At 45.3% G+C, this 22,527-nt stretch overlaps 1 protein-coding gene and 1 pseudogene across 3 annotated transcripts in view; one reads left to right on the forward strand and one right to left on the reverse strand.

Annotated features, from left to right (window-relative positions):
* The window catches only part of LOC311100474 (mediator of RNA polymerase II transcription subunit 24-like), a 38,394-nt gene extending 16,489 nt beyond the window's left edge, over window positions 1-21,905 (forward strand). For both annotated transcript variants that reach the window (XM_084141394.1, XM_084141395.1), the window contains exons 11-26: window positions 156-241; window positions 364-450; window positions 697-796; window positions 1,144-1,286; window positions 1,468-1,505; window positions 1,636-1,718; window positions 2,093-2,271; window positions 2,568-2,667; window positions 2,966-3,141; window positions 5,229-5,493; window positions 13,881-14,062; window positions 16,068-16,161; window positions 16,287-16,386; window positions 20,449-20,529; window positions 20,812-20,960; window positions 21,169-21,905. In XM_084141394.1, coding sequence (XP_083997520.1) covers window positions 156-241; window positions 364-450; window positions 697-796; window positions 1,144-1,286; window positions 1,468-1,505; window positions 1,636-1,718; window positions 2,093-2,271; window positions 2,568-2,667; window positions 2,966-3,141; window positions 5,229-5,493; window positions 13,881-14,062; window positions 16,068-16,161; window positions 16,287-16,386; window positions 20,449-20,529; window positions 20,812-20,960; window positions 21,169-21,285 — 1,980 coding nt within the window. In that variant the 3' untranslated portion in view covers window positions 21,286-21,905. The remainder of the gene's footprint in view (window positions 1-155; window positions 242-363; window positions 451-696; window positions 797-1,143; window positions 1,287-1,467; window positions 1,506-1,635; window positions 1,719-2,092; window positions 2,272-2,567; window positions 2,668-2,965; window positions 3,142-5,228; window positions 5,494-13,880; window positions 14,063-16,067; window positions 16,162-16,286; window positions 16,387-20,448; window positions 20,530-20,811; window positions 20,961-21,168) is intronic.
* Window positions 13,332-13,856, reverse strand: LOC311100497 (cyclin-dependent kinase 5 activator 1-like; annotated as a pseudogene). Its single transcript has one exon. The product of its transcript is annotated as a cyclin-dependent kinase 5 activator 1-like (transcript).
* Window positions 21,906-22,527: the final 622 nt, after the last annotated feature.

The raw sequence follows: 22,527 nt of genomic DNA on the forward strand, positions 1-22,527 counted from the left end.
CTTTGCTCTAGAATGCCCTTCCAGCCAATCAGAAACTAGTATTCAAAAATACCATGATATAATACTCAATATTTATTACCACTGAGTGATATGAATGTAGGATAGTGAAGAGTGCTGGTCTCTCTGTCTTGACATGCTTTATGGTCAATCTGCAGCAGGACTTCATGGATGACGTGAACATTGCCTTTGAGTACTTGCTGAAGCTCACACCACTGCTGGACAAGGCTGACCAGAGATGCAAGTGAGTGATAATGGAAAACAGAACAGAGGAAGCATATTATCATGTTATAATCATGTTTATAACACTCTGACAGGTTATAGAGTGTCTGACAAGCTTTTCACTCCATGTCTGTTTTTTTACAGCTGCGACTGTCTAAGTATGCTACTGCAGGAGTGCAATAAGCTGGGTCTCCTGTCGGACTCCAACACGACCAACCTCACTTCTAAACGGTACGGGTAGCCATCCTGCCCCTTCAGATGTGTAACATCACTGGAAGAGAATGATACAGTATAAAATACATCAAGTTTGGAGCTAATATCTGTCATTCTGTCTCCTCTTTCCTATCACTACATTACTCTTTCTCTCTCCGCCTGCCTGTCTGTCAGTGTTTTGCTCTCTCCCTCTGTCTCTCTTCTCTCTCCCTGTTTCTCCCTTTCTTTCTCTATCTGCAACCTTTTCTTGAGGGCTGAGAACAGGGAGTACGCTCCACGGCTAAAGACTGCAGAAAACGCCAACATCCAGCCCAACCCAGGCCTCATCCTGCGAGCCGAGCCCACTGTCACCAACATCCTCAAGGTCCTCTTTCTCCCCATTCCAACCCTACCTAACCTTACACAGCTTTACAGTCAGCAGGGTCATGTTGTTCAATAGGCACGAAACGGGGAGGTTCTATTTGAACTAGTCTAATAGAAACGCTTGTTGTCATTTTCCATTGGAAAATGTTTCGCTACGGTGTGCCCTAATGAACGTGACGCTGACTTTGACCCTCTACTATATCCCTGAATAAGTACGGATGTTAGGACCGTTAGTTCACCTCATAATAAAGCTCTCCCAGAGCTCCAACTTTTGCTGAACGTCTTCCAAGTCACCCATATCACACTCTCATTACTGTTTTCTATGTCTGTCTTCTCCTGTTGTGTTAGACGGTGGACGCAGACCACTCCAAGTCTCCAGAGGGCCTGCTGGGGGTGCTGGGACACATGCTGTCTGGGAAGAGCCTGGACCTCCTACTGGCTGCAGCCGCAGCCACGGGAAAACTAAAATCCTTCGCCCGGAAGTTCATCAAGTGAGACACACATCAAGCCACTAAAAGTCAATCAGGACTGTTCAATACAATTTATTGACAGACTCAAACCATATTACTGTGGAGTGAATTTTAAAGGGCAAAATGGGAAAATCTACATGATGTAAGAGGGACACAATGTTTAATGGAGATGATTTATTGATGCTCTGTCTTTGCTTCTCAGGCTGAATGAGTTTCCGAAGCACATCAGTGGAGAAGGATGTGAGTACATGAGTGTTGCTGAGTATGGGACTTTTTGAATAACATTAACGTTAGGGACTTGCTGGGTGTGGGAGTTTTTGAAACAGATTTGATATTGACATTGGGGACTATTTGTTCTACCTCGTTGTAGCCAAGTCTGCCTCGGTGCGAGCCCTGCTGTTCGACATATCCTTCCTCATGCTGTGTCACGTGGTGCAGACCTACGGATCAGAGGTTGGTCTCACACCTAGTACTAATGCTATCTATGTAAGTGATCTAGGTCCGTATTCAGAAAGTGTCTCAGAGCAGGAGAGCTGAATCAGGGTCAGGTCCCCCATGTCAGGTCCCCCCTTGCACTTCTCCTGTAGATTTTGCATCATTGTCCTGCTCTTTCAGCACAACTCCACTAGGTGGCCAAACACCCAATAGCTTTCTGCTTGTGCTATCTGACTGGCACAGCTGCAATGTCTTTGCAACATTCATATGATGTGTAATATGACTGATGTTACATAAGTTTAATGGTCAGAACCTGGCCCTCATATAAATTGATATAATATTTCCCACTCCATATTATTATATGATATGAATCTATGTTGTGACCCATCCAGGTGATCCTGTCGGATCCCAGCCCCTCAGGGGAGACCCCGTTCTTTGAGACGTGGCTGCAGACCTGCATGCCAGAAGAGGGCAAGACCCTGAACCCAGACCACCCCTGCTTCAGGCCCGAGTCTGGCAAGGTGGAGAGCCTGGTGGCCCTCCTCAACAACTCCTCTGAGATGAAGCTAGTGTGAGTGATGGGTTCTATCTTTGACTCTAGGGTCAGAATCGGAGTGGAATTCAGTGTTTCTCAGCTGCTGAGTTAAAAAACAAAACAAAGGAAGAAGTCCAGGCTATGGTTGAAATGTTGTCCGCCATGTTCAAATGTATTTTTTGAGGAGCATAATTTAAACCAGTGGGGAAAAAACATTATTTAAACTGGAGTCCTTTCTGCACCATCTCTTTTCCTTCCTTAAATCAATTTATTGGCATGACTCATTGTTTTCCTGAAGCTATACCGATTTGTTATCTACTGCTGTGTGTCAGTCAGATGAAGTGGCACGAGATCTGCCTCAGCACGCCGGCGGCCATCTTGGAGGTGTTGAACGCCTGGGAGAACGGCGTGCTGTCTGTGGAGGCCGTGCAGGTGAGTCCAGTATTATGTGTCACAGTCTATTTTGTCCTACTTTGCGCTCAATACGACGTAGTCAGTGAACCGTTGAATCAAAGAAGTCAGCTTGCTCTTGCCATAGTGGAAAATGAGTGGTCATAGCGTGTAGGTCTAAATGACACTGCTGACATAATGGTTAGAGGTTGCGTGTATTACATTTTTATTCTCTTCCTCATTTAAACCATTCATAAAGTTAATTCATTTGTCGTACATGTGCAGAGTTCACACACTCGTCTTCCCCTCTTCTCCTTCCCCCCCCCCCCCCCGAGGGTAGAAGATAACAGACAACATCAAGGGCAAGGTATGCAGCATGGCTATCTGTGCTGTGGCCTGGCTGGTAGCCCATGTGAGGATGCTGGGGCTGGATGAGAGGGAGAAGCCCCAGACCATGATCCGCCAGCTCATGACCCCGCTGTACGGGGAGAACACTCTGCAGTTCTACAATGAACGGTACACACACTAGACCTGGGTTCAAATACAGTGCCTTCGGAAAGGATTCAGACCCATTGACTTTTTCCACATTTTGTTATGTTACAGCCTTATTCTAAAATAGATTCAATAAATAAAAATCCTCAGCAATCTACACACAATACCCCATAATGACAAAGCGAAAACAGGTTTTTAGAAATTTTTGCAGATTTATAAATACAATAAAACGGTAATACCTTATTTACATAAGTGTTCATACCCGTTGCTATGAGAGTCGAAATTGAGCTCAGGTGCATCCTGTTTCCATTGTTCATCCCTGAGATGTTTCTACAACTTGATTGGAGTCCACCTGTGGTAAATAAAATTGATTGGACATGATTTGGAAAGGCACACACCTGTGTATATATATGGTCCCACAGTTGACAGTGCTTGTCAGAGCAAAAAGCAAGCCATGAGGTCGAAGGAATTGTCCGTAGAGCTCTGAGACAGGATTGTGTCGAGGCACAGTTCTGGGGAAGGGTACCAAAAACTTTCTGCAGCATTGAAGGTCCCCAAGAACACAGTGGCCTCCATCATTCTTAAATGGAAGAAGTTTGGAAGCACCAAGACTCTTCCTAGAGCTGGCCTCCCGGCCAAACTGCGCAATCGGGGGTGAAGGGCCTTGGTCAGGGAGGTGACCAAGAACCCGATGGTCACTCTGACAGAGCTCTAGAGTTCCTCTGTGGAAATGGGAAAACCTTCCAGAAGGACAACCATCTCTGCAACACTCCACCAATCAGGCCTTTATGGTAGAGTAGCCAGACGGAAGCCACTCCTCAGTAAAATGCACATGACAGCCCGCTTGGAATTTGCCAAAAGGCACCTAAAGACTCTCAGACCATGAGAAACAAGATTCTCTGGTCTGATGAAACCAAGATTGAACTCTTTGGCTTGAATGCCAAGCGTCACATCTGGAGGAAACCTGGCACCATCCCTACGGTGACGCATGGTGGTGTACAGAGAGATCCTTGATGAAAACATGCTCCAGAGCTCTCAGGACCTCACACTGGGGTGAAGGTTCACCTTCCAACAGGACAATGACCCTAAACACACAGCCAAGACAACGTTGGAGTGGCTTCGGGACAAGTCTCTGAATGTCCTTGAGTGGCCCAGCCAGAGCCTGCCTGGACTTGAACCCGATTGAACATCTCTGGAGAGACGTGAAAATAGCTGTGCAGCGACGCTCCCCATCCAACCTGACAGCGCTTGAGAGGATCTGCAGAGAAGAATGGGAGAAACTCTCCTAATACAGGTGTGCCAAGCTTGTAGCGTCAAACCCAAGACGACTCGATGCTGTAATCGCTGCCAAAGGTGCTTCAACAAAGTACTGAGTAAAGGGTCTGAATACCTATGTAAATGTGATATGTAAGTTCTTTATTTTTAATAAATGAGCAAACATTTATCAAATTGTTTTCTTTGTCATTATGGGGTATTGTGTGTAGATTGATGAGGGGGAAAAAAACAATTTAATCAATTTTAGAATAAGGCTGTAACGTAACAAAATGTGGAAAAAGTCAAGGGGTTTGAATACTTTATTTGTTATTTAAATACTTATTTTCTGTGTATTAGTATTTTCTTATGTGCCCCGAATCAACTACTTCTATTGGAAGTATTTTCAAATAATTACCTATACATTTTCAAATACTTATTTCAAATACAAATACTATTTTCAAAAACCTCGGTTAAATGTATGGGAGTGTATTTTCAAATGCATGCCAATACTTTCCAAGTGCATTTCCAAAGTCATTCCAATTTTCAACTACTTGTCTTTTCAAATATAACATATCTGAATACTTACTTCGAAAAGTATGTGAAAGTAATTGATATATTTGAAATAGTATTTGAACCAAGGTCTGACACACACATACAGCTCGCTCTACACATGCACTGCCGCTGGACAATGTTTTTCAACAACCAAAGCATTAGCCTGATTGTTTAGCCTTAGTGTTCAAACCGCTTCACATCGTAACCAGGCAACTCACATAATTCACCACCAGTGTATAGCAACCAGACTGAAAATCACATGAGCACAAGAGTCATTAACCCTTCATCTCTCCCTCCCTCCCCAGGGTGGTGATCATGAGTTCCATCCTGGAGAACATGTGTGCTGACGTGTTCCAGCAGACAGGCCTGGCACTGCGGCCGCCCATGGAGGGCCAGGAGCCCATCCCCTACCGCAACCTGCTCTCGGCCAAGGAGCCCATCCACGAAGCCCTCCGCAAGCAATTCCGTTCGGTGCTGTGGAAGGGCTGGGTGGACAGTGGCGCACTACACCTCTTTGAGAGCCTGCTGCACACAGGAGGGGTATTCTGGTTCACCAACAACCTGGTCAAGGTTAGTGAATGTTATGAGAGGGGGAGGGGGCGGGGGCAGTTGGCCTATACGGCAGTGGAGTTACTGTACTTTGGTATTTTGGAATCCTTGCAAGGTGACAATGGGCTACGATTTCTTTTGATGTGTTTTCACGCCTACAAGATTTTCATCAAAGATGTAGCACTAGTTAAACATGTTAATGCTGAATGTCTTATAGCACAATATGGATTAGACACCTTATTTTCTACTTTTAGACAAATAGCCTATTAGCAAGCAAAGCTAAACTAGTTTTGACTAATGCGGATGCACTTAATTTACAAATCAAATGGAAAGAAGTAAAGTCATTTCTGTCCTCCATAACTCAATAAAGATGGAATGGCACACCTACAGTGGCTTGCGAAAGTATTCACCCCCCCCCCCCCCTCCCCCCTTGGCATTTTTCCTATTTTGTTGCCTTACAACCTGGAAATAAAATTGATTTTTTTGGGGGTTTGTATCATTTGATTTACACAACATGGCTACCACTTTGAAGATGCAAAATATTTTTGGGGGTAAAACAGAACTTGAGCGTGCATAACTATTCACCCCCCCAAAGTCAATACCTTGTAGAGCCACCTTTTGCAGCTGCAAGTCTCTTAGGGTATGTCTCTATAAGCTTGGCACATCTAGCCACTGGGATTTTTGCCCATTCTTCAAGGCAAAACTGCTCCAGCTCCTTCAAGTTGGATGGGTTCCGCTGGTGTTCAGCAATTTCTTTTTGCGCCAGACATAGTGTTTTCCTTGATGGCCAAAAAGTTCAATTTTAGTCTCATCTGACCAGAGTACTTTCTTCCATATGTTTGGGGAGTCTCCCACATGCCTTTTGGCGAACACCAATCGTGTTTGCTTATTTTTTTCTTTAAGCAATGGCTTTTTTCTGGCCACTCTTCTGTAAAGCCCAGCTCTGTGGAGTGAATGGCTTAAAGTGGTCCTATGGACAGATACTCCAATCTCTGCTGTGGAGCTTTGCAGCTCCTTCAGGGTTATCATTGGTATCTTTGCCTCTCTGATTAATGCCCTCCTTGCCTGGTCCGTGAGTTTTGGTGGGCGGCCTTCTCTTGGCAGGTTTGTTGTGGTGCCATATTCTTTCCATTTTTTAATAATGGATTTAATGGTGCTCCGTGGGATGTTCAAAGTTTCGGATATTTTTTTATAACCCAACCCTGATCTGTACTTCTCCACAACTTTGTCCCTGACCTGTTTGGAGAGCTCCTTGGTCTTCATGGTGCTGCTTGCTTGGTGGTGCCCCTTGCTTAGTGGTGTTGCAGACTCTGGGGCCTTTCAGAACAGGTGTATATATGCTGAGATCATGTGACACTTAGATTGCACACAGGTAGACTTTATTTAACTAAATATGTGACTTCTGAAGGTAATTTGTTGCACCATATCTTACTTAGGGGCTTCATAGCAAAGGGGGTGAAAACATACAGTGGGGAGAACAAGTATTTTATACACTGCCGATTTTGCAGGTTTTCCTACTTACAAAGCATGTAGAGGTCTGTAATTTTTATCATAGGTACACTTCAACTCTGAGAGACGGAATCTAAAACAAAAATCCAGAAAATCACATTGTATGATTTTTAAGTAATTAATTTGCATTTTATTGCATGACATAAGTATTTGATACATCAGAAAAGCAGAACTTAATATTTGGTACAGAAACCTTTGTTTGCAATTACAGAGATCATACGTTTCCTGTAGGTCTTGACCAGGTTTGCACACACTGCAGCATGGATTTTGGCCCACTCCTCCATACAGACCTTCTCCAGTTCCTTCAGGTTTCGGGGCTGTCTCTGGGCAATACGGACTTTCAGCTCTCTCCAAAGATTTTCTATTGGGTTCAGGTCTGGAGACTGGCTAGGCCACTCCAGGACCTTGAGATGCTTCTTACGGAGCCACTCCTTAGTTGCCCTGGCTGTGTGTTTCGGGTCGTTGTCATGCTGGAAGACCCAGCCACGACCCATCTTCAATGCTCTTACTGAGGGAAGGAGGTTGTTGGCCAAGATCTCGCGATACATGGCCCCATCCATCCTCCCCTCAATACGGTGCAGTCGTCCTGTCCCCTTTGCAGAAAAGCATCTCCAAAGAATGATGTTTCCACCTCCATGCTTCACGGTTGGGATGGTGTTCTTGGGGTTGTACTCATCCTTCTTCTTCCTCCAAACACGGCGAGTGGAGTTTAGACAAAAAAGCTATATTTTTGTCTCATCAGACCACATGACCTTCTCCCATTCCTCCTCTGGATCATCTAGATGGTCATTGGCAAACTTCAGACGGGCCTGGATGTGCGCTGGCTTGAGCAGGGGGACCTTGCGTGCGCTGCAGGATTTTATACCATGACGGCGTAGTGTGTTACTAATGGTTTTCTTTGAGACTGTGGTCCCAGCTCTCTTCAGGTCATTGACCAGGTCCTGCCGTGTAGTTCTGGGCTGATCCCTCACCTTCCTCATGATCATTGATGCCCCACGAGGTGAGATCTTGCATGGAGCCCCAGACCGAGGGTGATTGACCGTCATCTTGAACTTCTTCCATTTTCTAATAATTGCGCCAACAGTTGTTGCCTTCTCACCAAGCTGCTTGCCTATTGTCCTGTAGCCCATCCCAGCCTTGTGCAGGTCTACAATTTTATCCCTGATGTCCTTACACAGCTCTCTGGTCTTGGCCATTGTGGAGAGGTTGGAGTCTGTTTGATTGAGTGTGTGGACAGGTGTCTTTTATACAGGTAACGAGTTCAAACAGGTGCAGTTAATACAGGTAATGAGTGGAGAACAGGAGGGCTTCTTAAAGAAAAACGAACAGGTCTGTGAGAGCCGGAATTCTTACTGGTTGGTAGGTGATCAAATACTTATGTCATGCAATAAAATGCAAATTAATTACTTAAAAATCATACAATGTGGTTTTCTGGATTTTTGTTTTAGATTCCGTCTCTCACAGTTGAAGTGTACCTATGATAAAATATTACAGACCTCTACATGCTTTGTAAAATCGGCAGTGTAACAAATACTTGTTCTCCCCACTGTATGCACGCACCACTTTTCCGTTATTAATTTTTTAGAATTTTTGGAAACAAGTTATTTTTTTAATTTCACTTCACCAATTTGGACTATTTTGTGTATGTCCATTACATGAAATCCAAATAAAAATCAATTTAAATTACAGGTTGTAATGCAACAAAAAAAGTTATTAAGTATAGTTTTTTTTATGTAACTAAGAAAAATCCCTGGGCTTGATGTTTTCAAAGAGTAAAACATCAATTTATTATTAAATGAAAATAAAATAGATATTTCTGAACATGTAGTGTGACCATCAAATGTTGTGTCTTAGGTCGTATCTCCTGTATTGTATGCACTGCAGCAGAAATGTCCTCTACTCTCCTTGCAGTAGTGGGACAGGGGTGTTCACTTCAGTCTATAGAGTAGGCTTGGTTGCTATCCAGACTTTCATATACCTGGATTTAGCGGCATAGCACATAAAGGCCCTCTATTACCAGAATGCTAACAAAATTAGCACAAGCTAATAACGAAATCACATAGACGCTGTTAGCTAAATGCTAACGTGCAAAAACAAACTACATTTACATTTACGTCATTTAGGAGACGCTCTTATCCAGAGCGACTTACAAATTGGTGCATTCACCTTATAGCCAGTGGGATAACCACTTTACAATGTGTTTTTTTTTTTTTTTTTTTTTTTTTGGGGGGGTTGGGGTAAGGGAGGGGTAGAAGGATTACTTTATCCTATCCCAGGTATTCCTTAAAGAGGTGGGGTTTCAAATGTCTCCGGAAGGTGGTGAGTGACTCCGCTGTCCTGGCGTCGTGAGGGAGCTTGTTCCACCATTGGGGTGCCAGAGCAGTGAACAGTTTTGACTGGGCTGAGCGGGAACTATGCTTCCGCAGAGGAAGGGGAGCCAGCAGGCCAGAGGTGGATGAACGCAATGCCCTCGTTTGGGTGTAGGGACTGATCAGAGCCTGAAGGTACGGAGGTGCCGTTCCCCTCACAGCTCCATAGGCAAGCACCATGGTCTTGTAACAGATGCGAGCTTCAACTGGAAGCCAGTGGAGTGTGCGGAGGAGGGGGGTGACGTGAGAGAACTTGGGAAGGTTGAACACCAGATGGGCTGCGGCATTCTGGATGAGTTGTAGGGCTTTAATGGCACAGGCAGGGAGCCCAGCCAACAGCGAGTTGCAGTAATCAAGACGGGAGATGACAAGTGCCTGGATTAGGACCTGTGCCGCTTCCTGTGTAAGGCAGGGTCGTACTCTCTGAATGTTGTAGAGCATGAACCTACAGGATCGGGTCACCGCCTTGATGTTAGCGGAGAACGACAGGGTGTTGTCCAGGGTCACGCCAAGGCTCTTCGCACTCTGGGAGGAGGACACAACGGAGTTGTCAACCGTGATGGCGAGATCATGGAACAGGCAGTCCTTCCCCGGGAGGAAGAGCAGCTCCGTCTTGCCAAGGTACAGCTTGAGGTGGTGATCTGTCATCCATACTGATATGTCTGCCAGACATGCAGAGATGCGATTCTCCACCTGGTTATCAGAAGGGGGAAAGGAGAAGATTAGTTGTGTCTCGTCAGCGTAGCAATGATAGGAGAGGCCATGTGAGGATATGACAGAGCCAAGTGACTTGGTGTATAGCGAGAATAGGAGAGGGCCTAGAACTGAGCCCTGGGGGACACCAGTGGTGAGAGCACGTGGTGCGGAGACAGCTTCTCGCCACGCCACTTGGTAGGAGCGACCGGTCAGGTAGGACGCAATCCAAGAGTGAGCCGCGCCGGAGATGCCCAGCTCGGAGAGGGTGGAGAGGAGGATCTGATGGTTCACAGTATCAAAGGCAGCAGACAGGTCTAGAAGGACAAGAGCAGAGGAGAGAGAGTTAGCTTTAGCAGTGCGGAGAGCCCCCGTGACACAGAGAAGAGCAGTCTCAGTTGAATGACCAGTCTTGAAACCTGACTGGTTTGGATCAAGAAGGTAATTCTGAGAGAGATAGCAAGAGAGTTGGCTAAAGAGGGCACGCTCAATAGTTTTGGAGAGAAAAGAAAGAAGGGATACTGGTCTGTAGTTGTTGACATCAGAGGGATCGAGTGTTGGTTTTTTGAGAAGGGGTGCAACTCTCGCTCTCTTGAAGAGCGAGAGGCGCAGTGGTCCCCGAGTGGCGCAGTGGTCTAAGGCACTGCAGCGCAGTGCTAGCTGTGCCACTAGAGATCCTGGTTCGAATCCAGGCTCTGTCGTAACCGGCTGCGACCGGGAGACCCATGGGGCGGCGCACAATTGGCCCAGCGTCGTCCAGGGTAGGGGAGGGAATGGCCGGCAGGGGTGTAGCTCAGTTGGAAGAGCATGGCGTTTGCAACGCCAGGGTTGTGGGTTTGATTCCCACGGGGGGCCAGTATAAAAAAATAATGTATGCACTCACTAACTGTAAGTCGCTCTGGATAAGAGCGTCTGCTAAATGACTAAAATGTAAATGTAAATGTAAGACAGAAGGGACATAGCCAGCGGTCGAGGATGAGTTGATCAGCGAGGTGAGGTAGGGGAGAAGGTCACCGGAGATGGTCTGGAGAAGAGAGGAGGGGATAGGGTCAAGCGGGCAGGTTGTTGGGCGGCCTGCAGGCACAAGTCGCAAGATTTTATCTGGAGAGAGAGGGGAGAAAGAAGTCAAAGCATAGGGTAGGGCAGTGTGAGCAGGACCAGCAGTGTCATTTGACTTAACAAACGAGGATCTGATGTCGTCAACCTTCTTTTCAAAGTGGTTGACGAAGTCATCCACAGAGAGGGGGGGGGGGATTCAGCAGGGAGGAGAATGTGGCAAAGAGCTTCCTAGGGTTAGAGGCAGATGCTTGGAATTTAGCGTGGTAGAAAGTGGCCTTAGCAGCAGAAACAGATGAAGAAAATGTAGAGAGGAGGGAGTGAAAAGATGCCAGGTCCGCAGGGAGTCTAGTTTTCTTCCATTTCCGCTCAGCTGCCCGGAGCTCTGTTCTGTGAGCTCGCAATGAGTCATCAAGCCACGGAGCTGGAGGGGAGGACCGAGCCGGCCGGGAGGATAGGGGACATAGAGAGTCAAAGGATGCAGAAAGGGAGGAGAGGAGGGTTGAGGAGGCAGAATCAGGAGATTGGAGGGAGAAGGATTGAGCAGAGGGAAGAGATGATAGGATGGAAGAGGAGAGGGTAGCGGGAGAGAGAGAGCGAAGGTTGCGACGGCACATTACCATCTGTGTAGGGGCAGAGTGAGTAGTGTTGGAGGAGAGCGAGAGAGAAAAGGATACAAAGTAGTGGTCGGAGACATGGAGGGGAGTTGCAGTGAGATTAGTAGAAGAACAGCATCTAGTAAAGATGAGGTCAAGCGTATTGCCTGCCTTGTGAGTAGGGGGGAACGGTGAGCGGGTGAGGTCAAAAGAGGAGAGGAGTGGAAAGAAGGAGGCAGAGAGAAATGAGTCAAATGTAGACGTAGGGAGGTTGAAATCCCCCAGAACTGTGAGGGGTGAGCCATCCTCAGGAAAGGAACTTATCAAGGCGTCAAGCTCATTGATGAACTCTCCAAGGGAACCTAGAGGGCGATAGATAACAAGGATATTAAGCTTAAATGGGCTAGTGACTGTGACAGCATGGAATTCAAATGAGGAGATAGACAGATGGGTTAGGGGAAAAATTGAGAATGTCCACTTGGGAGAGATGAGGATTCCTGTGCCACCACCCCGCTGACCAGATGCTCTCGGGGTATGCGAGAACACATGGTCAGACGAGGAGAGAGCAGTAGGAGTAGCAGTGTTTTCAGTGGTAATCCATGTTTCCGTCAGCGCCAAGAAGTCGAGGGACTGGAGGGTAGCATAGGCTGGGATGAAGTCTGCCTTGTTGGCAGCAGAACGGCAGTTCCAGAGGCTGCCTGAGACCTGGAACTCCAGGTGGGTGGTGCGTGCAGGGACCACCAGGTTAGAGAGGCAGCAGCCACGCGGTGTGAGGCGTTTGTGTAGCCTGTGCGGAGAGGAGAGAACAGGGATAGGCAGAGGGATAGTTGACAGGCTGCAGCAAATGGCTACAATAATGCAGAGGAGATCGGAATGAAATGAACTAAACATCTGGGAAAGGAGAGAGCGGGGCCTCCCTCAGCACAACTCCCAAATATAACTCTCCCAACTTCCACCTCAGAAACTAATTGCTAAGACAAGGTAAATCCAGCTCATAAAGTTATACAAGCATAGATTGTAGCTACCCAATGTCATTTTCTGTGATTGTGGACATTTACAAACAAAAGTGAACGAGAGAAATTGTGCAAATGAACAAAGTTGTAATGCATGCTTTTCTGAAGGAAGATCAGCGTGTGTACACAGAGCAGATGGGAGTAGAACAGAGGAAAAAACGCTAGTAGGAAACACAGGGGAAAAATGGCAGATATCTGATGGCAAACATTTAGTACTGAATTGCATACAAGTGTAACTTCATCACCTTATGTGCGCCGCACAGCGTTGATAGATATAGAAGGCTATGGACTCTCAAACTCGCTTTCTCCCTTTGCTATTTACAAACAAACATGTGACTGGCTCAACTGTTCTAGGGAACTACGGTAAGTTTCATAATTTAAACTAATGTGACAGGTGAAATGAAGTACGCAATCTGCTTAACTCCTAAGGTATTGCACAAGTTGACTGCAGGTAATAACTTAAAGTAACTACAAGTATTACAATTTATTGAAAAACTTCAAATAAATAGTTTTGATGGTATTTACAGTATTGAAAAACTATCCCGTGGCTTTTTCCAAATATCCTGGTATACGATATACCGCCCAAGCCTACTATAGAGCCTGGCCCCTCTCCCCTGGGCCCCTCACCGGTCCAGACCGATGAGTAAGCGGCTCCTCATCTTCTTTCTGGCTCTCGTTCTTCAGGTCAGCAAACAGCTGGAAGAAATAATGCAGGTCCATGTTCATCTGGAGCATGTTGGCTCTCATTAGGTTGATGATGGACAGGCAGCGCTCCCAGAAGATGTCCCTGGAGCTCTCCACCAGGAAGGGTCTCAGTGGGTAGGAGGTCTCGTTGCCCATGTAGGAGCAGGTCAGGTAGAGGCAGGTGATCACCACAGCCTGCAGCTGGTGCTCGGTGGCTGCCTCGGAGGAGACCACCTTGCGGCACAGCATGTAGACAAACACCACGTTGGCTGGACTGAGGATGTTCTGATTCCCCCAATCGTGGTCGAGCAGGAAGCGTTCCACGCTCTGCAGCCACAGCCCTAGGTCGTTGGGGACAGGTTCAGTAGCCGGTAGCAGTGACGACACAGGAACTCACCAAGGAAGCGCAGCAGCTCGCTGGTGGAGTATGGAGGGTATAAGGTGTGTATCAATCCATTCCTCATTCCTAATTTCTATGTGTGACTCAGGAGCTGCTGAAGGAGACTCGCCAGGAGTGGGCCAACCGGGTGGTGGAGCTGCTCTACAGCATCTTCTGCCTGGACACCCAGCAGATCACTCTCACCCTGCTGGGCCACATCCTGCCCAACCTGCTCACAGACTCGGCCCACTGGCACAGCCTGGCAGACCCGCCCGGCAAGGCCTTGGCTAAGTAAGACTGAGTCCTCCTAGTGTATGCTCTCGGGTTCTCAGTGACAATGTTATGTCTTTCCCATGTGCTAGCTAGCTAAATCATAGGGACTGTATATTGCTAGCTACCTGGCTTAATAGGTGACTGTAGGGGCCAGTTTCCAGAACACAGATTAGGCCTAGTCCTGAAAAGGGCAGTGAGTCAGTGGTTCCTGCGCCACATGCAATTTGCTTTGGAGTTGTTGAAAGACTGTTTTGATATTTCTATATGATCAATCCATAAATAATCTAGACCTACATTCAACAGTATCTCTTGTGCTTTTGACACTGATTTCACATGTCTATTTCACATGATATGCCTATATACTTATAACCACTAGGCTAATATATAATCACATTTTTCTTTCTATTATTTAATTAACCTACAGTGAGGGAAAAACGTATTTGATCCCCTGCTGATTTTGTACATTTGCCCACTGACAAAGAAATGATCAGTCTATAATTTTAATGGTAGGTTTATTTGAACAGTGAGAGACAGTTGGTGGTGTATATTAACTAATATACAGTACATGGGTTCTAACTTGAAGTATTTGTTAGTTTACAATTGTACAATTTATGCTCCCCGCATATAAAAACCACGAAGACTGCCGGAAAGCCCCGAACGCAAGATTGTAATATCTTTGACTCACACGGTGGAGGAACATATTGCCTGTAGCCTACTTTTTAGTATGGAAAACGGCTGTGAGGATTTTTGTACAATATTCACAACATATTGACATAACTATAGAATACAAATCTAATTTAATCAATTACTTGTGGAAATACGTATTTGAGTGACCATTAGAAAGCCAGCAGCAAATGAAACAAAGTAAATTCCCTCCTCCCTCTCTCCCCGGTTTTAGCTTGTGGTTATCACCATCTAGCTGGCTAGGTTTAGGATATTTACTAGCCCATACCAGTAACAAACTTAGCTATGTTATCGACATATGGCAGTACACAAACAAAATCAAGCTCACTTACTTTGCCAGCTAGAAAGAAATAGCCATAAATTCATTCAGAAATGGAGGAAGAGGATAGCTAACTATAGCAATTCGCCCGCCTCATTCTCACGAATTTATCCCACTTTTTACAAAGTTTTTCATTTGTGTGACGCTGTCGGCGGGGTGTTATGGGATTGTTTCCGAAGTTAGAGCTGATTTTGGAGAACCTCAAACCCAACTTTTAGAACAACATGATATAACAATTCATTGTCATTTGAGAATGTTTTCTTGGGGTGCTCTAAGTTACTATTATATGCGTTTCTGGCATTGAGAAATAGGTGCTATACTCCCTTTAAGTCCTTACTGTGATTTGTTTTAAATAAAAATGGTCAATAAGAAACAAAAATAGCTTCTTAGCAAAGAGCAATTTCTCAAGCAAAAATTTAGCTAGGACTATCTCGGAGTGGTCTGAGTGGGGAGGGGAAAACTGAAAACTAGCTGTTATTGGCAGAGAGGTTTGGAACTCTCTTTCTTATTGGTTTATTAACTAATTTACCGCCTGGTGATGTCTCCAGGCAGGCCAAAACTCCATCCCACCAAAACAGGCAAAAATGTCAGGCGGCCTTTTCAAACAGCTCTTAAACTAAAAGGGCATTATCCTGATTTTCACAGTATTATTCCAACCTCATATTATGGAAATATATAGAAAACACAGGAAAATCATGTTTTTGACTGAATTAATACTTACTCTGAGCTGGGAGTTTTTTGTTATTGTCTTAAAACAGGTTTTAACAGTATTCCTAGGACCTTTTCTGAGATGTTTTGTGGATACTTCTCCAGGACTAGGCTTCATCTTTGCCTTGGAAGCAGGCCCTAGTTATACATCTTCCCTGTACAGTATATATGTAATGAATTACTGAATAAATAGGTTTTTCCTGAATCTTATTTTAACAAATGTATTCCTCTTCTCTGCATCTTTACAGTTTTGGTTTTGGCTGTGTTCCATTGTTGATGTCCAGTTGACAGTCTTGTCCTCTTGTTCTCCAGGCTGTCTGTATGGTGTGCTCTCAGCTCCTTCTCCACTCACCACAAAGGCCAGGCCTCAGCTCGACAACGCAAGAGGCAGCGGGAGGATATTGAGGTAACAACACAGACAAACAAATCAATTTATTTAAAGTGCATTTAATAAAGTCACAACACACTATATTGTCATGTTTCCCCAGTGCTATGGGTAATGTAGTCTAACATGCCTCTCGTTAACCCCAGGACTACAGTAGCTTGTTCCCTCTGGACGACACGCAGCCCTCCAAGCTCATGCGTCTGCTCAGCTCCAACGAGGACGAGCCGGTGGTCCTTTCTAGTCCAGGTCAGTTTGCTGTTCTCTGGTGTCAAAGAAAGTACATCAGCGGCAGGTTCAGTGAGCAAACTTTTTGAATGTTGCAAATAAAACATTTATGAATAGAGCTGATATGGTTCCTTATTCTACATGTCAGAGAGGCATGTTTGTTCCCAGCATCATATATTTCTATCTGAAATGTTCCACAACTTCGTGCCTGCTGAATGCAGCCCTGCATACATATAAAGATAATAGGTGATGGTATTATTGTTATATTCTGCTCAATGCAGGAGAGCGCAAGTTTCAAAAGTCTCTTTGTGACGTTGTGAATATACTGTGTCTTTTCATGTGACATCCCCATTTCCTTAGGGGATGAATGCCTTCACCCAGATTCCATGAAGGTTTTTAAGACAGAGTAAGGTTATGAACCCCCGTCAAAAGCAAGTAGACAAGTTCTCTCAACCAAATGACAGGCGTACGCAAATGAGCTTGCGTCTGAGCCTTCCAAGCGTTGTAAGACTTTTGTAAAATACTGTCTTCGGAACCTCACTTTGTCAGCAAGTTGACTGTTGCACGGCTCATGGTTCATCAAAGCTTTTGTTATTTTGTAATAATTCAGTGCTCAACAATAACAACCGTTTTCATGTCGAAAGAAAAAGGGTGACTTTTTTCCCCTGATGTCACTAGGGTGATTATGACATTAGTAAAAACACCACTAGTGTAAGCGTAATTAAACTAATTAGTGTCAGGTAGAAACCCAATGTGCAAAAAGGGGGTGTAGAGGGACATTTTGGGCAAACACACACTTTAAGAGTAGTGGAGGGAAAAAAGTAATTTAGAAACTTGTCTTGACTTGAAATAGGAGGGAGTGTCCTTAAAGACTCACTCCAGTGATAAGCATTTCACCAGTCCTTTTTATGGGAATGGCGCCGGAGGAGATGGCTGCCGTTTTGCGGGCTCCTAACCAATTGTGCAATTGTGTGTGTGTGTGTTTTTGCATTATTTGTAACTTATTTTGTACATAATGTTTCTGCCGCCGTCTCTTTATGACCGAAAAGAGCTTCTGGATATCAGGACTGAGATTACTCACCTTGTACTGGACGAAGATTGTTTCTTTAACGAGTCGGACGCAAAGGATTTACTTCAGACACCCGACAAGGCCCAAATCGCCGTCATTCGCAGGAGAAAGAGACTGAGATATCAGGGACGTAGGTCGGGGTGCCTTGTCAGGATCCAACGGCGAGTGGGTAATCTGCCTCTACCATCAGTCATGATAAGCTGTAGACCACACTATTTACCTAGAGAGTTTTCATCAATATTTTTCGTAGCTGTCTATTTACCACCACAAACCGATGCTGGCACTAAGACCGCACTCAATGAGCTGTATAAGGCCATAAGCAAACAGGAAAACACTCATCCAGAGGCGGCGCTCCCATTGGCCGGGGACTTTAATGCATGGAAACTTAAATCCATTTTACCTCATTTCTGTGCAGCCAGAGAATTCTAGACCACCTTTACTCCACACTAGAGATGTGTACAAAGCTCTCCCTCGCCCTCCATTTGGCAAATCTGACCATAATTCTATCCTCCTGATTCCTGCTTACAAGCAAAAACTAAAGCAGGAAGCACTGTCAATAAAGAAGTGGTCAGATGACGCAGATGCTAAGCTACAGGTCTGTTTTGCTGGCACAGACTGCAATATGTTCCGGGATTCTTCCGATGGCATTGAGGAGTACACCACATCAGTCACTGGCTTCATCAATAAGTGCATTGATGATGTTGTCCCCACAGTGACCATACGTACATACTCCAACCAGAAGCCATGGATTACAGGCAACATCCGCACTGAGCTAAAGGCTAGAGATGCCGCTTTCAAGGAGCGGGACTCTAACCCGGACGCTTATAAGAAATCCCACTATAACCTCCGACGAACCATCAAACAGGCAAAGCGTCAATACAGGGCTAAGATTGAATCGTACTACTCCGGCTCCGATCCTCGTCGGATGTGGCAGGGCTTGCAAACTATTACAGACTACAAAGGGAAGCACAGCCGCGAGCTGCCCAGTGACACGAGCCTACCAGACGAGCTAAATTACATCTATGCTCGCTTCGAGGCAAGCAACACTGAAGCATGCATGAGAGCATCAGCTGTACCTGACTGAGTCTGTAATACCAACATGTTTCAAGCAGACCACCAATAGTCCCTGTGCCCAAGAACACTAAGGTAACCTGCCTAAATGACTACAGACCCGTAGCAGTCACATCTGTAGCCATGTGAGTGTAGCTTTGAAAGGCTGGTCATGGCTTACATCAACACCATTTTCCCAGAAACCCTAGACCCACTCCAATTTGCATACCGCCCCAACAGATCCACAGATAATGCAAACTCTATTGCACTCCACACTGCCCTTTCCCACCTGGACAAAAGGAACACCTACGTGAGAATGCTATTCATTGACTACAGCTCAGCGTTCAACACCATAGTGCCCTCAAAGCTCATCACTAAGATAAGGACCCTGGGACGACACAACAGTGGTAGGCCTGATCAACGACGAGACAGCCTATAGGGAGGAGGTCAGAGACCTGGCCGTGTGGTGCCAGGATAACAACCTCTCCATCAACGTGATCAAGACAAAGGAGATGATTGTGGACTACAGGAAAAGGAGGACCGAGCACGCCCCCATTCTCATCGACAGGGTTGTAGGGAGCAGGTTGAGAGCTTGAAGTTCCTTGGTGTCAACATCGCCACCAAACTATCATGGTCCAAACACACCAAGACAGTCGTGAAGAGGGCACGACAAAGCCTATTCCCCCTCAGGAGACTGAAAAGATTTGGCATGGGTCCTCAGATCCTCAGAAGGTTCTACAGCTGCACCATCGAGAGCATCCTGACTGGTTGCATCGCTGCCTGGTATGGCAACTGCTCGGCCTCCGACCGCAAGGCACTACAGAGGGTAGTGCGTACGGCCCAGTACATCACTGGGGCCAAGCTTCCTGCCATCCAGGACCTCTATACCAGGCGGTGTCAGAGGAAGGCCCTAAAAATTGTCAGACTCCAGCCACCCTAGTTATAGACTGTTCTCTCTGCTACCGCATGGCAGCTTCTACCCCCAAGCCATAAGTCTCCTGAACAGCTAATCAAATGGTTACCCGGACTATTTGCATTGTCGATCCCCCCCCACGTTGCTCTGTTTATTATCTATGCATAGTCACTTTAACTCTACCTACATGTACATATTACCTCAATTACCTCGACTAACCTGTGCCCCCGCACATTGACTCTGTACCGGGACCCCCTGTATATAGCCTCGCTACTGTTATTTTACTGCTGCTCTTTAATTATTTGTTATTTGATACTTATTTATTTTTTACTTATCTATTTTTTACTTAACCAATAATGCAGTTTAAAGAAAAATAAGTGTTAAGGGCTTGTAAGTAAGCATTTCACTGAAGGTCTACACCTGTTGTATTCGGCGCATGTGACAAATAACATTTGATTGTATTTTTATCCTTCATTTCTGACACCAGTCCTTTTTACCCTTCATCTCTGACACCAGTCCTTTTTACCCTTCATTTCTGACACCAGGCCTTTTTAAGCCTTCATTTCTGACACCAGGCCTTTTTTTACCCTTCATTTCTGACACCAGTCCTTTTTTACCCTTCATTTCTGACACAAGTCCTTTTTTACCCTTCATTTCTGACACCAGTCCTTTTTTTACCCTTCATTTCTGACACCAGTCCTTTTTTATCCTTCATTTCTGACACCTAAGCCTTTTTAACCCTTCATTTCTGACACCAGGCCTTTCCTTTGAAATCCATTAAGGGAAGTGGACCAGTGCCAACTTAGAGCAGAAGGTTATAGAATTGAGACGTAAGGAGAGTTTCTTTGAATAAGGACGTTATGTCAGAGCAGTGACGTATTGATACATTGACAAAACTTCCATATGGGGTTAACCTTGCCTGCCTATGAACCACAATAACCCCCTACTCTCTTGACTTTGCTATTGAAGACCCTTTCCCTTTCTCCTTTCCTGTTGATTGTCACTATAATGACCTTTGATCTTTGCCTTGTCTCCTGTGGTTGTGTTGTAGGTGACCGGTCCATGTCCACCTCCCTGTCGGCCTCCCAGCTCCACACGGTCAACATGAGGGACCCTCTTAACCGCGTCCTAGGTTAGAACAACGCACCTGTCTCAAACCTTTAGCACCTAGCAGGCATCATGGCTTACCAGTATGGCTTACCAGGGCATGTTCTCCTACTAAGCAATTGACAGTTTGCCCCCTTGCTTTTGATATTTTCAAAATGTACAATGTGCCTTTATGTTGTATTGCTTGTCATAATGATCATTTTACGATTTCATTCTACCTTCTATGTTTAATTTAAAAAACGCTTAGTAAATCTGTCCCCTAGTTGACCGCTCGCTTACATCCGCCATGCTTTCTCTTCCTGTGAAGCCAACCTCTTCCTGCTGATCTCGTCCATCCTGGGCTCGAAGACGGCAGGGCCACACACCCAGTTTGTGCAGAGCTTCATGGAGGAGTGTGTGGAGTGTCTGGAGCAGGGCAGCCGCGGAAGCATTCTGCAGTTCATGCCTTTCACCATGGTGAGTGGTGGGAGGAAAGCTAGGGTTAACCATGTGATAGCAGTTGGTTGTTAGTGATTAACAACTTTTGATAGGAATTGTGACCTCTGGCATTAGATATTTACTTACTGCCATGATGGGTTTTAGAGTGGTGTTGAAGAATGTGGAGAATGCCACAGCTGTTCATGTGTGTCTGTCTGTTTGCGTGTGTCTGTGTGTCTGCCCCCAGGTCTCAGAGCTGGTGAAGCTTCCTGCGCTGGCCAAGCCCAAGGTGGTCTTGGGCATCACTGACCTGACTCTGCCCCTGGGGAGGAGGGTGGCAGCCAAGGCCATCTCAGCCTTATAGACCCCTGATGGTGCCCACTGCCCGGGCATCAGCTCACCCACCGCCGCCTTCTCCATGGATTCTATTCTCCCAGTCACTCAGGGCCGAACCCAACTTCCACTTAAATCAAATTTTCATGTAGTCTCACATTACATTTTACATTTTAGTCATTTAGCAGACGCTCTTATCCAGAGCGACTTAGTGAGTGCATACATTTTTCATACTGGCCCTCCGTGGGAATCGAACCCCGAAGTTCATGCGCCATGCTCTACCAACTGAGCTACAGGAGGCCACATTGACATCGATGCATGACTAAGTGAAAATTAGACTAAAGTGGAAGTAAGGATTTGCTCCTCAAAGCTTGGCCCCTCATAGACGGAACATGCTATCGTAGTTTCATCACCTTGGCATGGAAATGCCAGTTTCACCATACTCTTGAGTTGGTGACCAAATAGTTGTGTTATTAAACCATGGTTGCATCCATCATTCATTCGAAGATAGTTTTGTCTTTCATTTTGATCTCAATGGTTGCTATATCGGTGAAAACATAATTTGTACACTGTTTTGTATTGCTCCCCTGGCATCCTATCGATAAAATGTACATAATGGTTTTTTTTTATAATAAAGAATCATGAAAATGTAATTACTTTTGTATTTTATTTTAAAATATATTTTCCAGGGATGTTCTTTATGCTGATATTTTTCAGAACTCTAATATTTTCACTTAAACACAGTTGAATATAAGTTAATTGACCTTCAGCATTTCTTGTAAGAGAAAAATAGGTTACCTGTAACATTGTTTACAGTGACGTCCTGCCTTGACTGGCTTTGAATTTTGTCCTAAAAAATATGGCTAGTGAATGTCACAATCCCATGACAGATGATCACATGACATTATGTAAATCTCGAAATAAACACTGTTTGAGACATATAGGGCCTTATTCATTAGGGCACAACATAGCAAAATGTTTTATAATGGAAAATCAAAACTATTGTTTCTTATTGGTCAAATTGAGGTCATCCCTCCCTGTTTTAGTCTGTTTTCTTCCCGTTTGGTGCATAGTGAACACGACCCAGCGAAAGACCACAGTAACCATAATAATCCCACACTGCAGAAGATGCTTACTCACTGTGTTGAATAATCCTGAACTTCCTCTGTAGCCGGTCAACTAAGCATCTAGAAAGGAACTACTGCTTTTACTAGACAGCCCCTGTCCTACTTTCCCGCAACAGAGGACAGAGAATTTTTACGCGCTTCAGCGG

The sequence above is a fragment of the Coregonus lavaretus genome (genome assembly GCF_964263955.1).
Source record: "Coregonus lavaretus genome assembly, chromosome: 25".
Taxonomy (NCBI): Eukaryota; Metazoa; Chordata; class Actinopteri; order Salmoniformes; family Salmonidae; genus Coregonus; species Coregonus lavaretus.